The sequence below is a fragment of the Solanum stenotomum genome, chromosome 12, assembly GCF_019186545.1.
Source record: "Solanum stenotomum isolate F172 chromosome 12, ASM1918654v1, whole genome shotgun sequence".
Lineage (NCBI taxonomy): Eukaryota > Viridiplantae > Streptophyta > Magnoliopsida > Solanales > Solanaceae > Solanum > Solanum stenotomum.
In genome coordinates, this window is record NC_064293.1 from 35,276,047 (window position 1) to 35,294,702 (window position 18,656).

An 18,656-nucleotide genomic window follows, 5' to 3' on the forward strand; every position below is an offset into this window, starting at 1 on the left:
TTTTAGTGATTATATATAACCTTATAAACTATTTTTATTAGGGAAATTACTTGTTTTTTTTTTCAAATAGTGTTTGTTTGAGCCAATGAAAGTACATAATTCACTTCTAATTATTTATTTTTTGGCTCAAACAAACATTTTATTTTTCAAAAACTCAATACTAAGTGTGCAAACTCCAACAATTCAAATGCCACCTTAATTTAAAAAGAATAAAAAAGCTTACGTTGTTGTTTTACTTGTTTGTCTTCCTTCTTTTTCATGGCACAATGATTGAGGGTATGGTAAAAAAAGAGTAATGCTAAATGATCAGAAAATTTGGTCAGAATTTGACTAGAAATTTAAAAAAATTATAATATATTTTTTATTTAAAAATAATCTGATCTGTTTTTCATTTTTTAGTTAAAAGGGTAAAAATATTTTAAAAGGTAAAATAATAGGTAAAAGTCCATTCTGGCCAAAAGGATTTTTCCGTAAAAAAATATTACTACTCCCTCGTCTACTATTGTTTATCAGGATAAATCATGCACAACCCTAAAAAAAATTTTAATATAAGATGCAATTTGACTAATATAACCCTACTATCAATCATTATTAAAATGGTTTATACTTTTTGAAAACTGTAAAAACAATTTTTTTCACATTAAAGTAGTCTTGTAACTTTATAATGACTACTTTTTGAAACTAGTAGTTATGTAATTATTAAGGGCAAAATTGGAAAAAAGTGACTAATGGTTTTTTGATTGTTTAAATTGACAATTAAGTTTGGAGAACTATTTTTAGTATACTTGACAAACAATTGTGGACGGAGGGGGTAATAATTATGCCAACTTAAGAATGAAGAATCCTCTTTTGAATTTGAATCTTGCCTAATGTGATAGACTAGTCTTTTCTTTATCCTTCCTTTACTGCATATAGTAAGGTCAAGATGGAAATTTTTTATTAAGAAAAGAAAATACATAGGACAAATACTTTTAGAAAATGTAGGTATGCGTTATGTCTTTTGCATGTATTATTGTGGTCCCAATTATCATTAAAGTTTATAATCTAATCCCAAAGCGTGAAAAGAATCAATGAATCATCAACCAAGCACATAATCATCTTTACATAATCTTCATTTATGTTGATATTATGGGTTAGTTGTTGAATAATTAAGGTGATCATTGTTTATTATAGTTGAGTTGTCTAATAATGTAATTGTGAGGTACGGAAAAAAAATTATAGAGGAAAATGATAATAGATATTGATGTTAGGTGCATTGGGCCCTAAAAGAAATAAGTGTGGAGATTCGAATCAAAGGTCCTTCTAGATTAATGTTCCGGAAATAAGTGTGGAGATTCGAATCAAAGGTCCTTCTAGATTAATGTTCCGGAGCTAACGGAACAATGGAAAAAAAGGTTGGGGAAGAGAGCCAAGGGGATGATGAAGTTGGTCCCGGCGGGGCTCGAACCCGCGACCTTCGGCTCATAAGACCAACGCTCTAACCAACTGAGCTACGGGACCATGTTGATACTTTTTATTTTAATAAATAGTAAAACCTCTATGTTTGAACTCTAGGCATTTTGTAGAACTTGCGTTGGTTTTTTTACTTGCAATAGGTCTGGTAAGAAAGTTGTCGTGCTTTATTCATTTGAATATACATTATTCACCTTCTCGCCTAGTTACTCTTTAACTCCAATAAAGTTTTACACTGATACTTGAAAAAAAAAAGTAATATATAAGACGTACAAAAACTCTTAGTGACCCAGAACAAATAATATCACACCATATTAAAAGTATTTTTAGATTGTTTTAGTGAAACACCCCTTCTTTCTCTTTAACTCTCTAGCCCCAGGTCTTATCTAGCTTCAAATATGACAATTCATAACATCTAATCAAATACACCAAATGAGAGAAAAATTCATGAAAATGATATAACATGATTATTTCCTGGTTTTTATTCAAAACCTTTTACAAGTCTTCATGAAAAAAGAAACAAAAGATCCATTTTCCTTTTTCTTTTTTAGCTGAGAGAATGTGTTTGGGGTGGGTGATAATTATGATTATCATCATTAGGCCCAACCAAAGACACATTCAAGAAGGTAAAATAGCACCACAGAGAAAGGATATAGAGAAAATGCTAAGAGACAAGTCCAAAGTGGATATGTTGTGCTGAAAAATGCAAGAAGGCCAATTACAGAGCAAACCACCAAAATTATTAGCACTTCAGCTGAATAATCCCATCTTAGGTCCTTTATACACACCACTGCCAAAAGTGTTGCCATCCCCATGATATTGTTCATGATCACTCCTCCATATATCTGTCAATTAACAATCACACTTTCAGAACAATCAAACTTCAAATCTTTTTTTAAAAATTGAAAAATACTCCCTTCCTTTCTATTTAAGTCTCTTGTTTTGCATTTTACTATTTTAATTTTTTTTTCTAAATAAAGAATGCCTCTTTCTATATTTGATAACTATGTCAATCCTACATTGTACGTAACTTGTTTGAGATCACAAGATTCAAAGAACATTTTGGGACACTAGACTTATTTTTAGTAACACCATAAGATTCAAAAGTCTAACTTCGTGTCTAGTTAAACTAAGATACTTAAATTAAAATGAAGGGAGTACATAAACAATACAAAGGTACTCCAATCATAATGAAATGTTTGAACAAATCATTGTGTGTGTGTGAGAGAGAGAGAGAGAGAGTTAAACCTCTGAGAATGTCAAAGATGCAGTTATTGAACTCTTTTGACTTGCTGGAAATATTGCTGCTATTGCCATTCTTGCATTTAGAGCTAGAGGTACCATAACAAAAGGGATAAGGAAAGAAGGAATCCCCATAGCATCTGATAAATCTTCTATACTGATCACTAGAGGTTTTGCACACAATGTCATTATTGCAATCCCCAACAGAACTTGAAGCACAGATTTGTTAAATGTCCATGTCAACAACTTATAGTTGATTTCTCCATCCTTTTCCACCTCATACACTATTTTGTCAACTTCACTCCACTTAATCTACAAAACAAAGCCACATATAGTGCTGAGATTTGTCAACTGTGTTAAGCATTTGTGTTTAGATATATTTATAGAGAGCAATGCTGGCTACTTTACCTTGTCATATTCATCAATAGCCCTTTTCTTGTCGGGACATTTAGTTACACTAATGGCCTCATTGAGCCATCTTGTCATCCCAAGGACAAATTCATCTTCGTCGATCATTTCATTACCATTTCTATCAAAATCCTTGAACACTTTCTTGACAGTGTCTTCACGATTGATTTCAACTTCTCCAAATTTCACTGAACCTATTAGTTCTTCTAATTCAGGTTTTGTTATGGCATTGTTCCCATCAAAGTCATACTGATGGAAGATCCTGCCACAATGTAAACAGAATGAGTAGGAATAGAAAGGTCTAAGACTTTTGCTCTTTGGATTTAATACAAATAGTATAATGAATTCTTATACTGTCAGTATGTACTGTTAAATTTACAAGAGTAACTTACTCTCTAATACGTTCGATATTGGGGGTTCCATCATCTTTGACAAGGTGTTCAGCTTCTAATGCTTGAGTTTGAACATGCTTCAAAAGTCTTGCCATTATATGCTCAATTTCAGCAATTTCATCCCTTTGCTTCTGAGTATATTTCTCAACAGCCTGTTGAGGAAATTATGCTTGAAGCCACAAGTATTTCATTTCCTCAATATGAATTGAACTTAACTATAAGTAAGAGTTCACTTGCCTTGCGTAAAATCCTTTTAGAACTTGAATCATCACTCTGAGCTAACTGTGCTGCTTCTTCGATCCATTTTTTGCATCCTTCAACAAACTCTTCCTCCTGGATTATTTTGTCGTTGTTTTTGTCAAAAGAATTCAATATCTTAGAAATAGCATAATCCTTGTCCACGTCGACAACCTTCCCTGATTGCATTTCAACTATGAGATTCTCCAATTCAGCAAGTGTTAGGCATTTGTCGGCATCTCTATCAGTCTCATGGAATAATCTGAAAACCAAAATGGTTACTAATTAGCTTCATTTTTATAAGAGACTATCTTTTAACTAAGATCAATCGTTACCTTTTAATCACATCTATATCAGGTTGCCCTTTTTCATTAATCAGTTTCCCTCTTGCATGCCTTTGTACATGATGCAGAAATCCTGCTAGCAAATTCTCATATTTGGAGTACTCTAAACTTCTTTCTTGCATCCACGGATCCAAAACCTGATGAATAAATTCAGAAATTAAGAACGATACACGAATCCAAGGCCTTCAACTAAGATACATTCATTAGTACAAAATTTGTTAACAACATATGAACAGAGGTGGATCCAGCATGTGGTAAAAGAAATAAACTAACATCCATTTCTAAATTAACCTACTGACTCTAAATTCAGTATCCATCTCAGCATACAGAGATTCAAAATTTTGATTACCTGGTAAAGGAAGTATGACACCAAAAGAATGAGTGATACTACAAGTGTGATGAAAATAAGAATACGCCTTCCAAGGAATGAGTTGAAAGCAGTGACTGGCTGAACTAGTACAAATGGGATCAAGGAAAGGAGCATAATTCCAGCAGTGTAACTAGTTTCCTTGTCAATCGTAACGCCAGTATCTGTAACGTATACATATATTTCAGCATAGAATTCAATAAAATGTACTCTATGAATAGAACATATCAGCAACTTAAATTCAAGAATGTGAACGAAAGAATGAAATACCTCGTAAGCCCTTCAATCTTTTGAAAGGTGAAGATTCTTCAGGTTGGAAATCTGGTTTATCTGTCATATTTTTGGTGCCACATATCAAACATATTCCCCACATTAAAGTAAGATTGAATACTGTGGCTCCAACAGTAGTGCTAATTCCAGAAGAGATTAGAAACTGAGCTTTCTCTTTACTAGCAGAAATTCCAGATGCTACAAAAGTAAGTAACATTAATATCAGTCCATTTTGTTCATGTTGCTTAATTTCTATTTTCATTTTACCTTCACCGTGTATACCATGTAAAAGCGATTCTCCAATTGATGATTTTTCAATTTTAGAACATATTGAAGGCTTGCTTTTTCTTAACCCTCTTATTTAGCAGTTGCTTACACACATCAAGCTGGCCTAATAACATGTCTTAGCTAGACCGGTACTAATTGGGATATCACATAAGAGGAATTCCATTATAGGAGTTCTCTAAAAGATCTCCTGATTGTCAAATATTCTTTATCTTGCTAACAACTCGTTTATGTTGATTCACTGAAATGTCTTGAACCACTTTCCAAAGGAGAGGGAACTAACGAACTCTACATGGAACACCTATGTGTCTTAATTAAGTAGCTGATTGGAACTATGCTTATTCTGATATAAAATAAGATATTCAAATAAATACTATTTGTATAGTGAATAACTATTCATCTACTGCAATTTCATGCAAATAGGAGACAAGAAACTAATAAGCACAAAGTTCATGGAGAAAACAAACTAAACTTTGTGCTAAGCTTGATACTATTGTCTATAGACCACAGTAATGTTGGGGATGGCTCGGGTCAGAGTCATGGTAGAAATAAAGTTGCACTCTTGTTATTAGTTATAGCTTTTGGCATCACAGTAAGTGCTTGATCTTAACGAGTTATAGCTTCCAGGTTATTACTATCTTAAGCAGTTAAATTAAAGTGAGACAGAAAAAATCATAGTTAGGCAATAAACTGATTACCAATCACCATGACAATCCTTGGCAAAGTCATCAAGATTTGAAAAACAGTGGCCCCAAAAATGCCAGTGCCAAGAATATTGAATAGAGTCTTGCTTCCTCTTGATATTAGGCTTTCCCCTGTATTCAACAAGTACTGGCACACTACTATCAAGAAAATGTAGCCTGCAATGTTGTTTGCGCACGGAAAAACACCGTAAACCTGCTCACATGTTTTGCCAGAAGAAGAAACCAAAGGTGGTCCATGTTCTTGATTGTTACTAACTTGATCAATCCCATATGAGATATTCAATAATTGGTTATTATCTAAAGAATTTAGCTTTAGAACCCTGCACTGGACCTTTCCAAGTAGAAGAATAAATGTGATAAAGCATACTGAAAGGCTTGGCATCACTACCAAAGTACAAGCTATAACTCTACTCTATGAGTTTAGGATATAATAAAATGAATTCCAAATTTAGACAAAGGTACTTTTATAGATGAAATTTTGCAAATAAAAAAAAGATAAAGGGTACTTATAATAGTGAAAGTTCTGCACAAAAGATTAGGGTATTTTTTTAATATTGACAGTCTTGTTCCCACAATGATACTTTTAGTAGTGGAAGTTTTGCATGAAAACAGGTCATTTTTAGTTCTTTTAGCATGTAATTTGTCTTTTATATTTTTCAAGATTTCAAATCCATGTGTTGAGGAAACTTATCAGAAAATATATATCTTAGGGTGATCTGATAATGTAATAAAGTTTGTCTTTATATTATTTAAACTCTTTAGTACTCACATCAGAAAGCTAAACAGTCATCTATCATGCAGAAAAAGGAGTAAGTATTGATAAAGAAAGAAATCTCTCTTGTTTTTTTGTTGATCATGGAATAAGTTGTTTAATTGATCCTTATTTAACAAGATTGGCATTTTGAAACTGGCATCTGTATACTTTAATATCTTATTCTAATATATTTGATAAAGCATGTGGCAATATCCAATAACATTGGTTTATGGAATCCTATTCCTCAACACTTGGAATTTTAACACCATAAAATGTGGTTGAAGACTTGAAATAATTTTCCATTATATTCAATATATATTTTTCAAGATTATTAGAAAACAGAATTTAACTCTTTTTAAAAGAACATGCAACATTTGTTCAATTAACCTTTTCTTCTGCATGTCAAGGAATCCTAATTTCACTAGTTGTGCAAGTTTAATCTACACAACTCAATTACATTTAATTGTTGTGGGGTGTAAATTTTAGGAGAGCTCAAAGCTTCAAGATTGGTGAGCCCACAGAAACTAATGGAAATAAATAACCCTTCTTATTATCTCACCTATTACCAGGGCGTCTTAATCACTAGGCCACTAAAGTTATCGCTTGGGGTTCCATCTTTTTTGGGGCCCCCAATTTTTAAAAAAATACTTATACATATTACTTAAAATTTTATGTATTTTCAAATTAACAAAAAACATGTAAGAAGTATAAAAAAAAAAAAAATAACCATTAGTTTTTTCACCACTTTTCTAAGGGAATGAAACATTTTTTGAAAATAATTTTCTTAAGTGGAAAATTGTGTTTCCTAATTTATCTCCTAAAAGTTTGACCTTATATAATTATTTACCTTATACTTATCTTTTTATTCTCTATTTTCTTATTTTTATTCTCAATTTTGAACTCTCTCCTAAAAAATGATTTATTGTTGCTTAAAAGTTATAAAAGAACAAAATTTGCTTTTGAGTGTCTTCTTCAAAATTTTAAGAAGTGCAACAAGCAATCATTATATTGAAGGAACACAACACTATTTCAATATTGTTATATCAACTTATCAAATTCGTGAGCTAGGTTTTATTATTCTAACTTTATTTTATAATTTTTCTTGAAATTTTGTTATTGTTGATATTCTTAGTTAGAAAGTATATATATTCTCGTTTTAGTTATTATTAAGAGAAATAATACAAGTAGAAGATAATGATTTAATGGAAATACTCAATCAAATAAAAAGACTTGTTTCTTTTCCTAATGCATATATTGCTTATAGAATAATGTTAACACTTCCTGTAACTATTGCCTCGGCCGAAAGAAGTTTTTCGAAACTAAAATTGATAAAATCTTATCTAAGATCAACAATGTGAGATTGAATGCATTAGCTATATTATCAATTGAAAAGGAAATACTAAAACAAATCGATTAGAAAACAGTAATTAATGACTTCACATCTAAAAAGGCTAGAAAAATATATTTTAAATAAATATATACATGATTATTATTTTTTTGAAAAAAAGAATTAAAAAAAAAATATCAGGGCCCCTCTTTAAGGTTTGGCTTTAGGCCCCCAATCTTGTTGAGTCGGTCCTGCCTATTACAAGTATGTGTTATGGAGAAAATAATGTTGGGAGCGCCGCCCCTGAATGGCCCTGCCGTAATCCGGATTTAGTTGGGCTCCGGACACCGGGTAAGAAACACAAAAAGATTTTTTAATTCAGAAATAACAAACATAATAGACATAATAAGGCTCTATAGCTATAGTTTTGGTAACTGCGCTCCATAACTATAGTTTCGTTTGCTATGGAGGTTGCGATCTGTATATTTCTGCCCGTTTATATATTTCACTTGTGAATATACAAATAGGGTAAGTATATACAAATTCTGTCTTTATACATAGAATTTTTCAGACCTCCATTTGTATATTTCGTTTGCCAATATACAAACAAGTTAATTTATTATGAATTTTTTATAAATCGTATACAAATAACTAGGGTAAACATATACATTATTCTGGATTTATACAATCAGGAAATGAATTATACAAATTAGGCGAATTATACAAATCAGATGAACAACAAGAATTGAGGAAAGTGTAGTCGTGAATTATTAAATTGTAGTTATGGTACCTAATATAGGCTAAATGTTTTCTATTCTTCCTAATATTCCCCAAAAAGAATAAGTATGTGTGTTATGCAAGAATGACCTTAGGATGTAGCATCATCAGTATTTACGTCATCAGTAATTCAGTATTACTGTTCTATAATAACTCAAAATATCTAGGAACAAATACTACTCTGTTGAAGTCCAGTTATATAATTTTCTTCGGGATATCTAGCTGGAGATGCCATACAAGTGATAAGATGACCATTAACTTACAACGGTTGTGGGTTTAGGGTTATGGAACCTTTCAACACTTTGCATAGGATAAAGTTGAAGGGACATAAGTAATATTTTGCATGTAAGATTAAAGATTTCTTATTTGTTATGATAAAGAGACTCGAATTTTGACTCCAAAAAGAACCATTATCACCAAGAACTTGTTCGATTACCTTTTCCCTCTGCATATCAAGATTGGTGGTATTACACAAGTTCCGTTGACATCCCTTCATACATCAGTTAGGTCAAAGTTACTTTTAATTATAATAATAAAATATAAATAATTTTTTTTTGAATACCCCAACAGAACCAGCAGATGAGCTTGTAACCCCTCTTGAATTGTGTTTTTTTTACCATGGAGGCCTACATCATGCGCAACGCTGCCTCTACTCGAAGTGGCTCTCAAGAGTCGAGCCTAGAATAAACAATTACAGTAGCATAAAAGATTGAAAATGTCAAAGATACAATAATTAAATACACACCTGTATAAAACTTTGGAAATGTGAAAGACAATGTACCAATCCTGTGACAGCTGAAGACTACTTCCTACAAAAATCTCTACTGCAAATAAAAATTTACAAAATAATTTGTGCACAAAAACAGGTTTTGCAGTCATGTCAATCAGTTCCCGCCAGAAATGAAGCAATACACCTCTCTCAACCTTTTTCCAATTCACAGCAGCAATTAGTACATCTTAACATTGCGATATTCGTTAAACAGTTGAGCAGTAAAGACAGAACGAACGCGTAAGGTTAACTTGCTGAGCAGGCAGCCACCTGCATCTTCTGTCAAGTTCTTCTTCCCTTCAACGGCATCCCTCAAGGGACAACTACATTAATCAGAAATGAGATTGGCAGCGCTGAGATGAGATCTGGTGCATTTACATCATGATCTCTCCGCAAGGATAATTGTGATACCTGATCCTGACATCAAGAACTTTCACAAAATCCCGTTTGCCTACTTAGCCTGCTGTACTTTGGGAAACATTTATAGAAACTATAGCTAGTTCATCATGGAGAGTATCAAGAGCTACTGATCATCATTCACATTCCATCCATTAAGAGTTCAAAACAGAGTTTCCAAATCACAAAGCTTGAATATGGCCCCCGTAGCCGTAGTCCTTCAGGAGACCTTCATCTTGCCTCCAATTCTCTTTCACCTTCACCTCAACCTGTTTCAACCAAAAATTAACGTGAGAATCACCTTTTCCAGCTGAGCATCTCAAAAGTTGTACCTAGGCAAAAAATGTATCAGCAGAAAGTAGGAAGAAGCAGCTGCAGCCCATTAGTTTGAAGTATTACAATATAAGAGTGCAGCACGTTAGTTTGAAGTACTGTGATGTAAGAGTACCCAAATATCCTCTGGAATCCATTGTAAAGACAGATTATCATGACAATTACCTCCAGAAAAACTTTCTTTTGTAGGAAATCTTCTATGTCAAGCCTTGCAGCTGTGGCAAGAAGCTTTAAAGCCTTCCCTTCCTGAAAACAAATCAAGAGACATGTAATACAAGAATACATATTGTTTTCATAGGGAATTTCAAATCCTCCATATAAGACAACGGAAAGAGTAGACAAAACTTGTGTGAGCCCCTTTAAATGCCCTTTAATTACCGATATAGGACACTCTATATCTAAACACTCTCCTGCATGTGTAACCTGTTTTTGGAGTTAATTCCTGGACTTCAATCTGGACTTACAAGTGTGGGAAAGGGCTTTCCCAAAACTTAATTAGCTCTATTACATATGTGAAAGCACCTAGGCGTCCAATCTAAAACATTAAGGCAATGGGTGAAGCAGTACAATACCCTTAAAAACCTTTTGGACGACCTTTTATATGTAATGTGGGACATTATATGACTCAACAATGGATACAAATGAAAACTCTAGTTTAAATTGAAGTCTAGATTGATAGATAGAGGCCGGATGGAAGTCCAAGGAGAGGGTGAGGGTGGGACACTGCTTATTTACAGTATACATAAGTTCCAGAGTTGCAATGTCTACTGTGCTTATAAAAGAAGGATGAATCTGATATAGCATAAAGAAAAAGGATGGTCTTTCTCTGTTATAAAGCATATCTCAAATAACAAACACAGATGACATACAAAAACTAACTGATGATTATTACCTTCCCAATAAGGATGATCTTTTGGGTGTTTCTCTCCACTATAACTTCGACTTGAATGAAGTCTTTCGCATTCGGTCTAGTCTTGTAACTAACTACATTAACCTGCAGAGTATATGGCAGATTTAGTGGAAAACTAGGAAATGATGAAGTAAATCCCTAAAGGATAACTAAAAGCAAATAACATTCACCAATCAACTTGAAATTCTCAAACACATTTTTACCTGGCATGCATAAGGAACTTCATTTCGGTATTGCAGAAATATCTTCTCTCTGACAATTTCAGCCACAAAAAATCTTTCTGGATGCTCACTGGCAATGTCCTGAAAGCAGGATGAGATGGGCATGTTAATTGACCTAGGCAATTACTATACATCATTATAGCTTATAGGAGGATAAAGATTAATATTGCTACAAGACTTTAATGCATTAAGCAATCTCATTTTGAAATAATGTTGTGCATGCAAGATAATGGCAGCAAGATATCTATGCAGTTACTTGTCAATATCATGCATATGAGGAAAAAAGATAGTATTACCCCCAGGTTAAAGACCTTGAGCTACCCCACCCTGGGAATAAAAAAAAGATCTTCCATATCTCTAGGCAAAACATAGAAAAAGAGGAGGGGTGCAAAGAGAGAATCTTTTATGGAAAATCAAATCCAAGACAATGTCCACTAATACATGTGAAGATCAATATCAGTTATAGACTGTAAACTACTGAAAATATATTTTTATCCTTGTACTTTCTCAGTGTCCATGCTACACTATTCAAACATCCCCGATACCAAAGGGATGACTCATCTAGAAGGTATATAGTATATAGCAATCATTTCTTTCTTCTCCTCTTTTTTTTTAGACCTTAGACCAATCAACTCTTCTCCTACTTTATTGCAACTCCTGCAGGTTGCATTATCATAATAGTTGCACAAATTGAATAAGGTAATTCTTTCACCCTCTGCTACCCAACTCCAACCCCCTTCACCCAATACAGATTGGTGGATTTCCATACTACCCTCTACCTATTCAAAGACATGATTCACCTTGATGTGGTTATAGACAACAGACTTGAAAATGCACATCGATTAAATTAATTTAAGGTGTAATTTAAGTGTGCATCAATGCTGACTTTGATTTTTTATAGTGTTAAAGTACAAAAAAGCTGGAAGTGTATCAGTTGTATAATATTGAGGAAAAAACCAAGACGCACTCCATTTTAGAAAATGGCAGTCACTTCCAGATGACATACATATCATAGTTTTCAATTTAAAAAGCGAGTTCAAAAGAACTAGAGAAAACACGAGATGGAATCAAAGTTACATATAGAAGTTTTGGCAGTATTGGTAACATAGTTGCATGGAGAGCTGAGGGATGCAATCTACTGTCATTTTTAAAAGCAATTATCTAGTGCAACATAGATGTCATTTGTCTAATGCCCGAATTGAGTGGTTGACACCAACAGATTTCGACAAGGTTAAATGCCACCAAAATCATACAGATCAAAGTTGCAGTGACTCCAATGAATTTTTCCTCATTTTCAAGAAAGAAGTCAATGAAAAGAGGTAATGGAATAAATATTGAGACATAGTATATGTACACCTTGGGATAATAAGCAGGCCCAAGAGGAAGTTTAGATAATATCCAGTCTTTGACATCTTCTACTCCATGACCATACTTCGCACTTACGGGTATCACCTCATCAACGTCCGTAAATTTCTCATACCACTGAAAGGAAGAAAACTTAGCATCAGAACATCTAAACTACTTGACTAATTAAGTTCATCAATAAAATATCCAATCTAAATAAGTTCAACAACTTTTCTCATGTCTCAAATTCATAATTTTGTCACCAGGCTAATTCCATGTTTTATGTGACCATATAGGCTACAAGAGTAGATCAACCTCTATCCCTTCAACACCAATATATTACTACTGTAAAAATGGGTACTCCAAAACGCAAAATTTTGTTTCTTTTCTTTTGGACAAGGTAATCAATCAGCAAAATTATTTCAATTCCAATGATAATAGCCATTGCCAAGAAGTTGATAGATTCAACAGAGAAATTAAATTAGTTGACTGACTTGACTCAAATCGCTTATACTTTGTCTGACTAGAATAAGTGGAGGCTCTTTGTAGGACTTGCACAATAAATGATCTCACAATCAACAGATACCTTACCTCAAGTCTCTTTGCAATTTCACCAGGTTTGATTAGGTCCTTCTTATTCAAGACTAACAATGTTGGTACTTTATACTTTAGGTCTCCAACACCCTCTTCCAACACTTCATCTATCTGAAAGAAGCAATTAGAAAAAGTTAAAAAGGATAAACACATTTCCTCGATGGCTCTTTACAATAAAGAATCATACCTTTGCAGGAACCTTACATGCGTCCACAACAACAAGCACACAGTCTGCATTAACAGCTGCACTTCGGACATTCTTCATCATCATTGTATCTAGCTTATGCATTTTCTTCTCTATGACACCGGGAGTGTCATAAAGTATCATCTGCATGGGAACATCCAGGCATGGCTCATGAGTCTGAGACAGGTGATAACATATGTGCAAAAAAAATTGAAGTCTAGGGAACAGATATGGGATTGCAAATTGCAATAACTAGAAAAGGATTGCATATTAATAACATATGATAAACTGCAGATTGTGTGAAAGAGTAAAACATGCTTAAGTAACAAGGATTAACCAATTAACACAATAACAGACAACAGCTGCACAGGCAAGGTGAGGAAAACCAGAAGGTCAAAAATAAGAACTCTTCCTATTTCTGGCAATAGTAAAAATTCAAAGAAACAAAAATTTCTACCAAAAAGAACAGCCTGCTTGCCACCCTTCTCACAGGTACAAGCAAAAGTAACATAACTGAGCTGGAAGATTGAGTAATCAATAACTTTGATAAACAGATACTGTTAAGTGTTAGGCACTGAAAAATGGGTTAACTAGACAATACATTCTGCATAAAAACTTATCAATATTCAAGCACCAATGGCCTAAGCAAAAGTATTGTTTTTTATGAAGAGTGACCAGTGGCAGTCCGGCAGAGCAGGATTTTCACTAAGAGGTTCCAAATATGAAAAGCAAACACACCCAGAATTCAAAGGGGGTCAACATCTATTATATGTACATAAAAAATGATTTTAACCATGTATAAACAATGTATTTTTCCGCTGAAGGGGGTTCATGAACCCCCTTAGCCCTACCTGGCTCCACCCCTGAGAATGACTGTAAATCACCTTTTCCTACACTGCAACCAGCTCTGAAAACTATGGAGTATGTTCTTGAACATATACGGAGGGTGGATTATGCCTGGAAGCTTAAAAGAAGCACTACATAGGCGGCAGGCAGAAATGATAGAGAAAACACAGACTAGTTTGGAGAACTTCCCTCTGTACACTTTGGACATTGTGGATAAAGGCAAATAGGATCACATATCATCAAAAAAATTCTTTTTAGTGTAGGATGAATCCTGCCTAGATGATACTCTAGATTTGCTTGACTCCTTCTAGACGTAAAAGGAGCCAGCCCAGGTTTATTTTGTATAGGGTGATGACGCCTTCTTGCTGCTGCTGTGTTGATAGATAAGGTGAATATCCCAGTTTATTTTGTATAAGGTCTTGTCCTGACTTCCATCTTTGTCATTTAGAGGCTTCATAGATAGACAATAGTAGTTCATGAGTCTTTTTCATTTCCATTGTTAATGTTTGAGACTCGAGGTGCCTTCTTTTGGCCAGTTGAGTGTTCTTATACATTTCTGAGTTTATTATTTTGAGTAAAAGCTTTACTTTTGAGTTCATCTAACGTTGAGGCATTACTTTTGAGTTCATCTAATGTTGAGTAAGTTTTTCGTTGAGAGTTGAGCAAGGCCAAGGGTTCGCTTGGGGCCAGCAAAGGTTCTCGAGTGCTGGCCACGTCCAGGGAGTAGGCTCAGGGCGTGACGCCATCACTCCTAAATCTTTTTTTCTTTTTTAGAAAACTAGGCACAACTACCAAAAAAAACAATTTCCATTGCAATGACAAAAAAAGAAACTTATGTTGCAATCATTATTTGACTCTAGCAGTACTAAAACAAAGTTAAGATAATTGCAGCATCAGAATAGAAGTTCAATCAGAAAAGAAGCTCTGCAGCTACTAAGCAATGTGTAAGCCACATTTTCACATCATGAGTCAGCCAAGAAGTATGCGGACATAAAATAAACTGAGACATGTTGCAGCTCAGCAGAAACATAGTGATAGAAGAACATTCCAAACCTGATGATCTGGACCAGAACATATTCCAAGAACTCGATGACGAGTAGTTTGAGGTTTATCAGTAACAATCGACAGTTTCTGCCCAACCATTTGATTGGAAAGTGTACTTTTCCCAACATTCGGCTTCCCAAGCACAGCCACATATCCTACATTTACACACACTTTCTGCTTAATTTCAATTTCTTTCACATACATTAACCCTTTTTTTTTTATAAAACTTTCACATACATTTACCTACACATACACTTTTCCTATTAAAATGGTACTACATGAAAAAATACTTCAAATTGCAATTGTCCTAATCACGAAGATGATAAAAAGTATATATATTTTAAAATATTGCTCAAAATACAATTATTTTGAATCCGGGGAAGCGAATAGTGAGGACCATCCCTGAACAGTGAGTAGCAACAATAAAAAAAGACTAATCTAAAATATTTTTCAAATTCACATAGATTTAGTATCCGGAAGCAAAAAGTGCCAAATATTCTTTGTACTAACAATAGCATAATCCAATACTCCATCCATTCCAAAATACTTGTCACAAATCCTTTTTGAGAGTCAAACATATGAATTTTGACCAATATTTTAAGATAGTATTTTATTCATCATATTGTTACGAGAAAGATTAGGATTTATTCATAGTACTTCTAGTATAGTTTTTTAATATCTAAATTTTAATTCTAAAATATCAAATTAGTCTAATTTAGACTTGAAAACTAATCAAATTGACTGTAGACAAGCAAACCTGACAACTATTTTAAAACCGAGAGAGTAATGAGAAAAGGAGAAAAACAAACCACTGCGATGATTAGGATTTTCAGGAACAAAATCGAGCTCCTCCATTTCATAATCATCAAGTAAAGCCATGTTTCGGTCTGGTTTCACACTCAGAGATAGCAACATCGACGAATCGTCTTCTTCTTCCTCTGTGTCTACAACGCCTTTAGACCTCCTCATTCTCATAGCCCTAGAAGTTTCTTCAGCTATGCTGGAAAATTTATCGTTTTCTCCTGCTTCAACTTCCTCTTCGTCGCCGAGAAAAATCTCCGACTTGCTGTTTCTCCGGCGAGTAGTGGTGACGCGTAACCGGAAACGGCCATTATCGCCGGGAAAGGAAGGGGAAGAGCAGTTACAGTAGGAGTGGATAAGAGGAGTGTAATTTTTGGCAAGAGTCGCTGTGAATAGAGAAACGTTGAGACATAGCGCTCTCATCTTTGGATAGTGGACTGCTCTACTCCTAGTACTAATTTAACCGGCCTTGTATTTCTCAACCTTTTCTTCTATTTTCATTTTTTTATGGAAATATGTGCATTATTATGTTGTACTGTATTCTGTAATGTTTGTACATTTGCTCTTGTTGCATGAAATTAGTACCCCAACTATACACAATATTTGATACGTCTAAAATATGCATTTCGATAAGAAACAATAAATATTCAATGAAATGTTTGAGTCTATTGCAAGCTGACTTAGGTTATGATCCTTGTTATATAGGAAGATGATCCTTTAATACTTTTCTTTTATTCTTCTTATATATAAATGTCTTTTTTCTTAATATTACTAATATTTAGAAATGGCACTTTGTATGTACGAACACTGCAACAAGAGTATTGTACAAAGAGTATTGTAAATTGTACTATCAACTTGCTCTTTGTAATCATTGAATGAACATGTGTATTAGTATTTCTTTTCCACGTGTACGGGTGATTTTCTCTTCGTCAGATAAATTTATTTCTCTTCCTTCTTTCATCTACGATTTCTCCAATGTTATCTCCATTCTCCTCATAGACAGTATTCTTCGTTCTTCGTCATCATTATCCTCTGATCTCTTCTGCATTTGTTCTTCCCTGGCAAAGAAAGTATTGAACTCTATACTCTCTGAATCTCTCACTCACCGACGATTTTAAGAGAATTAGGATGAATTCTTTTACTATTATGTTTGCCTTGCTTTTGTTCTTCCGAGATTCTATCATATTGCTCACTTCAATTATTTCATATTCAACCTTACTTTGAGGAATATAGATTGGGTTTTTCTTGGTCTTGCTTTATTATGAAGAATTAATCACAATTTGATATGGGTATTTTAGTTGTTTATATAGTTTCTAGCTAATATTTCTCATGCATGTTTGTTGTCCGATTTGCACATGTATAATCTTTGATGAATGTTGTCTTTTGTAACTAATTAATTAGTGTAATGTTAGATGTCTTGACAAAAATCTAAGCTATCAAAGATGACATAAATTTAAAGTTCATTATGCATCCAAGTTGTTTGATAATATGCCTTGCTTAACTTATTTGAAGTTTCATGTTGTCATTTTCCTTTTCAGGTTATAGCGGGATTATCTTTTCAGCAAACTGAGTGAAGTCAATTTGAGAAGAAAGTCAATTTATTTTATTTTAGTAATTTTGGCACTATTGTTTAAGACTTGGGCCACTAAACACACAAGGTATTATCATCAATTATTTTCTTATTGATATTCTTTTTGTTTTGTTTTGATCAACAATGTAATTTTGAGTAAGTTTTGTATATTTATTAGTATTTCATTTTCAACTTTGGTAGAAAGCATATTTCAACGACCTCAAACAATAAAGCAAAGTTGAACTTTTGTTGGGTCTCTGGAAATATGTATGCTTGGGTTTGCAGCAATAACTTTCTAGTATCTTCGATTTGAGGCCATTTATTAAGAGGAAAAACAGAGTATTCATGATGTATGTACCCTTTTTCCACTGCATGACTAAAAATAGTTGTTGTCACGTTGGATGCTTCATTTCCCAATTCTTTACTTAATGACAATGTCTTTTTACTCTTCTACATATCATACGTGATATTGCTTGATTAGCAAATATTGGAAATTTAAAAAAAACGTCTATGTGAGCTATTCAAATTGGAAAGTATGTTCAATCTTTTCGCGATTATTATTATTATTGTCACAATAATGTTGATTTAGCTCTGCTCAAGCGAGCACTCTATCTTTTCGGCTTGAAAATTAGTGGTGCATAACTTGGTTTGTAAATATCTACAAGTTAAAAAAAGCCTACTTCAACCAGCATAGCTGAAGAATTCGAAAGAACCAAACAGGTATTTATAGGCAGAAAAAATGAACGTTGCGGAGAAACTTAAACTTTGTGATACGTATAGCCAAATATCTTCTGATAGAAGAGAAGAGTTGTTACTAGCACTACGTATGAAAAAGGGATAAGGGTCTGAAAAATACCATAACTTTGGTCGGATTTGATGTTGCGATACTAAACTTTCATAAGGACCTATTACCTCTCTAGACTATTTAATACCGTATTTTAAACATATATATTTGCCCACGTGGACATAAAAAATAATACAAAATTATAAATAATGATGTGTCCACGTGGGCACATATATACCTTTAAAATACACTATTAAATAGTTCAGAGGGTAAAAAATGCGGTATTAAATAGTCTAGGGAG

The 18,656-nt window shown here is 33.6% G+C and overlaps 2 protein-coding genes and 1 non-coding gene across 3 annotated transcripts; all 3 read right to left on the bottom strand.

Annotated features, from left to right (window-relative positions):
• Nucleotides 1-1,426: 1,426 nt before the first annotated feature.
• On the bottom strand, nt 1,427-1,500 carry TRNAI-UAU (transfer RNA isoleucine (anticodon UAU)). The gene has a single exon. It is a non-coding gene; the product is annotated as a tRNA-Ile (tRNA).
• A 351-nt stretch (nt 1,501-1,851) lies between these two features.
• LOC125848964 (sodium/calcium exchanger NCL1-like) lies at nt 1,852-6,177 on the bottom strand. The gene is made up of 9 exons (XM_049528932.1): nt 5,696-6,177; nt 4,713-4,910; nt 4,425-4,606; nt 4,067-4,212; nt 3,732-3,993; nt 3,495-3,646; nt 3,103-3,364; nt 2,701-3,006; nt 1,852-2,297 (listed from the first exon to the last, which is right to left on the bottom strand). Exons 1-9 carry the CDS (start codon nt 6,081-6,083, stop codon nt 2,049-2,051), a joined length of 2,145 nt encoding a protein of 714 aa, XP_049384889.1. The 5' UTR covers nt 6,084-6,177; the 3' UTR covers nt 1,852-2,048.
• Nucleotides 6,178-9,264: 3,087 nt separating this feature from the next.
• Nucleotides 9,265-16,454, bottom strand: LOC125848592 (GTPase ERA-like, chloroplastic). Its single transcript, XM_049528476.1, has 9 exons — nt 16,010-16,454; nt 15,210-15,355; nt 13,314-13,454; nt 13,124-13,237; nt 12,545-12,670; nt 11,171-11,269; nt 10,950-11,051; nt 10,223-10,303; nt 9,265-9,993 (listed from the first exon to the last, which is right to left on the bottom strand). Exons 1-9 carry the CDS (start codon nt 16,422-16,424, stop codon nt 9,907-9,909), a joined length of 1,311 nt encoding a protein of 436 aa, XP_049384433.1. The 5' UTR covers nt 16,425-16,454; the 3' UTR covers nt 9,265-9,906.
• Between the last annotated feature and the right edge of the window lie 2,202 nt (nt 16,455-18,656).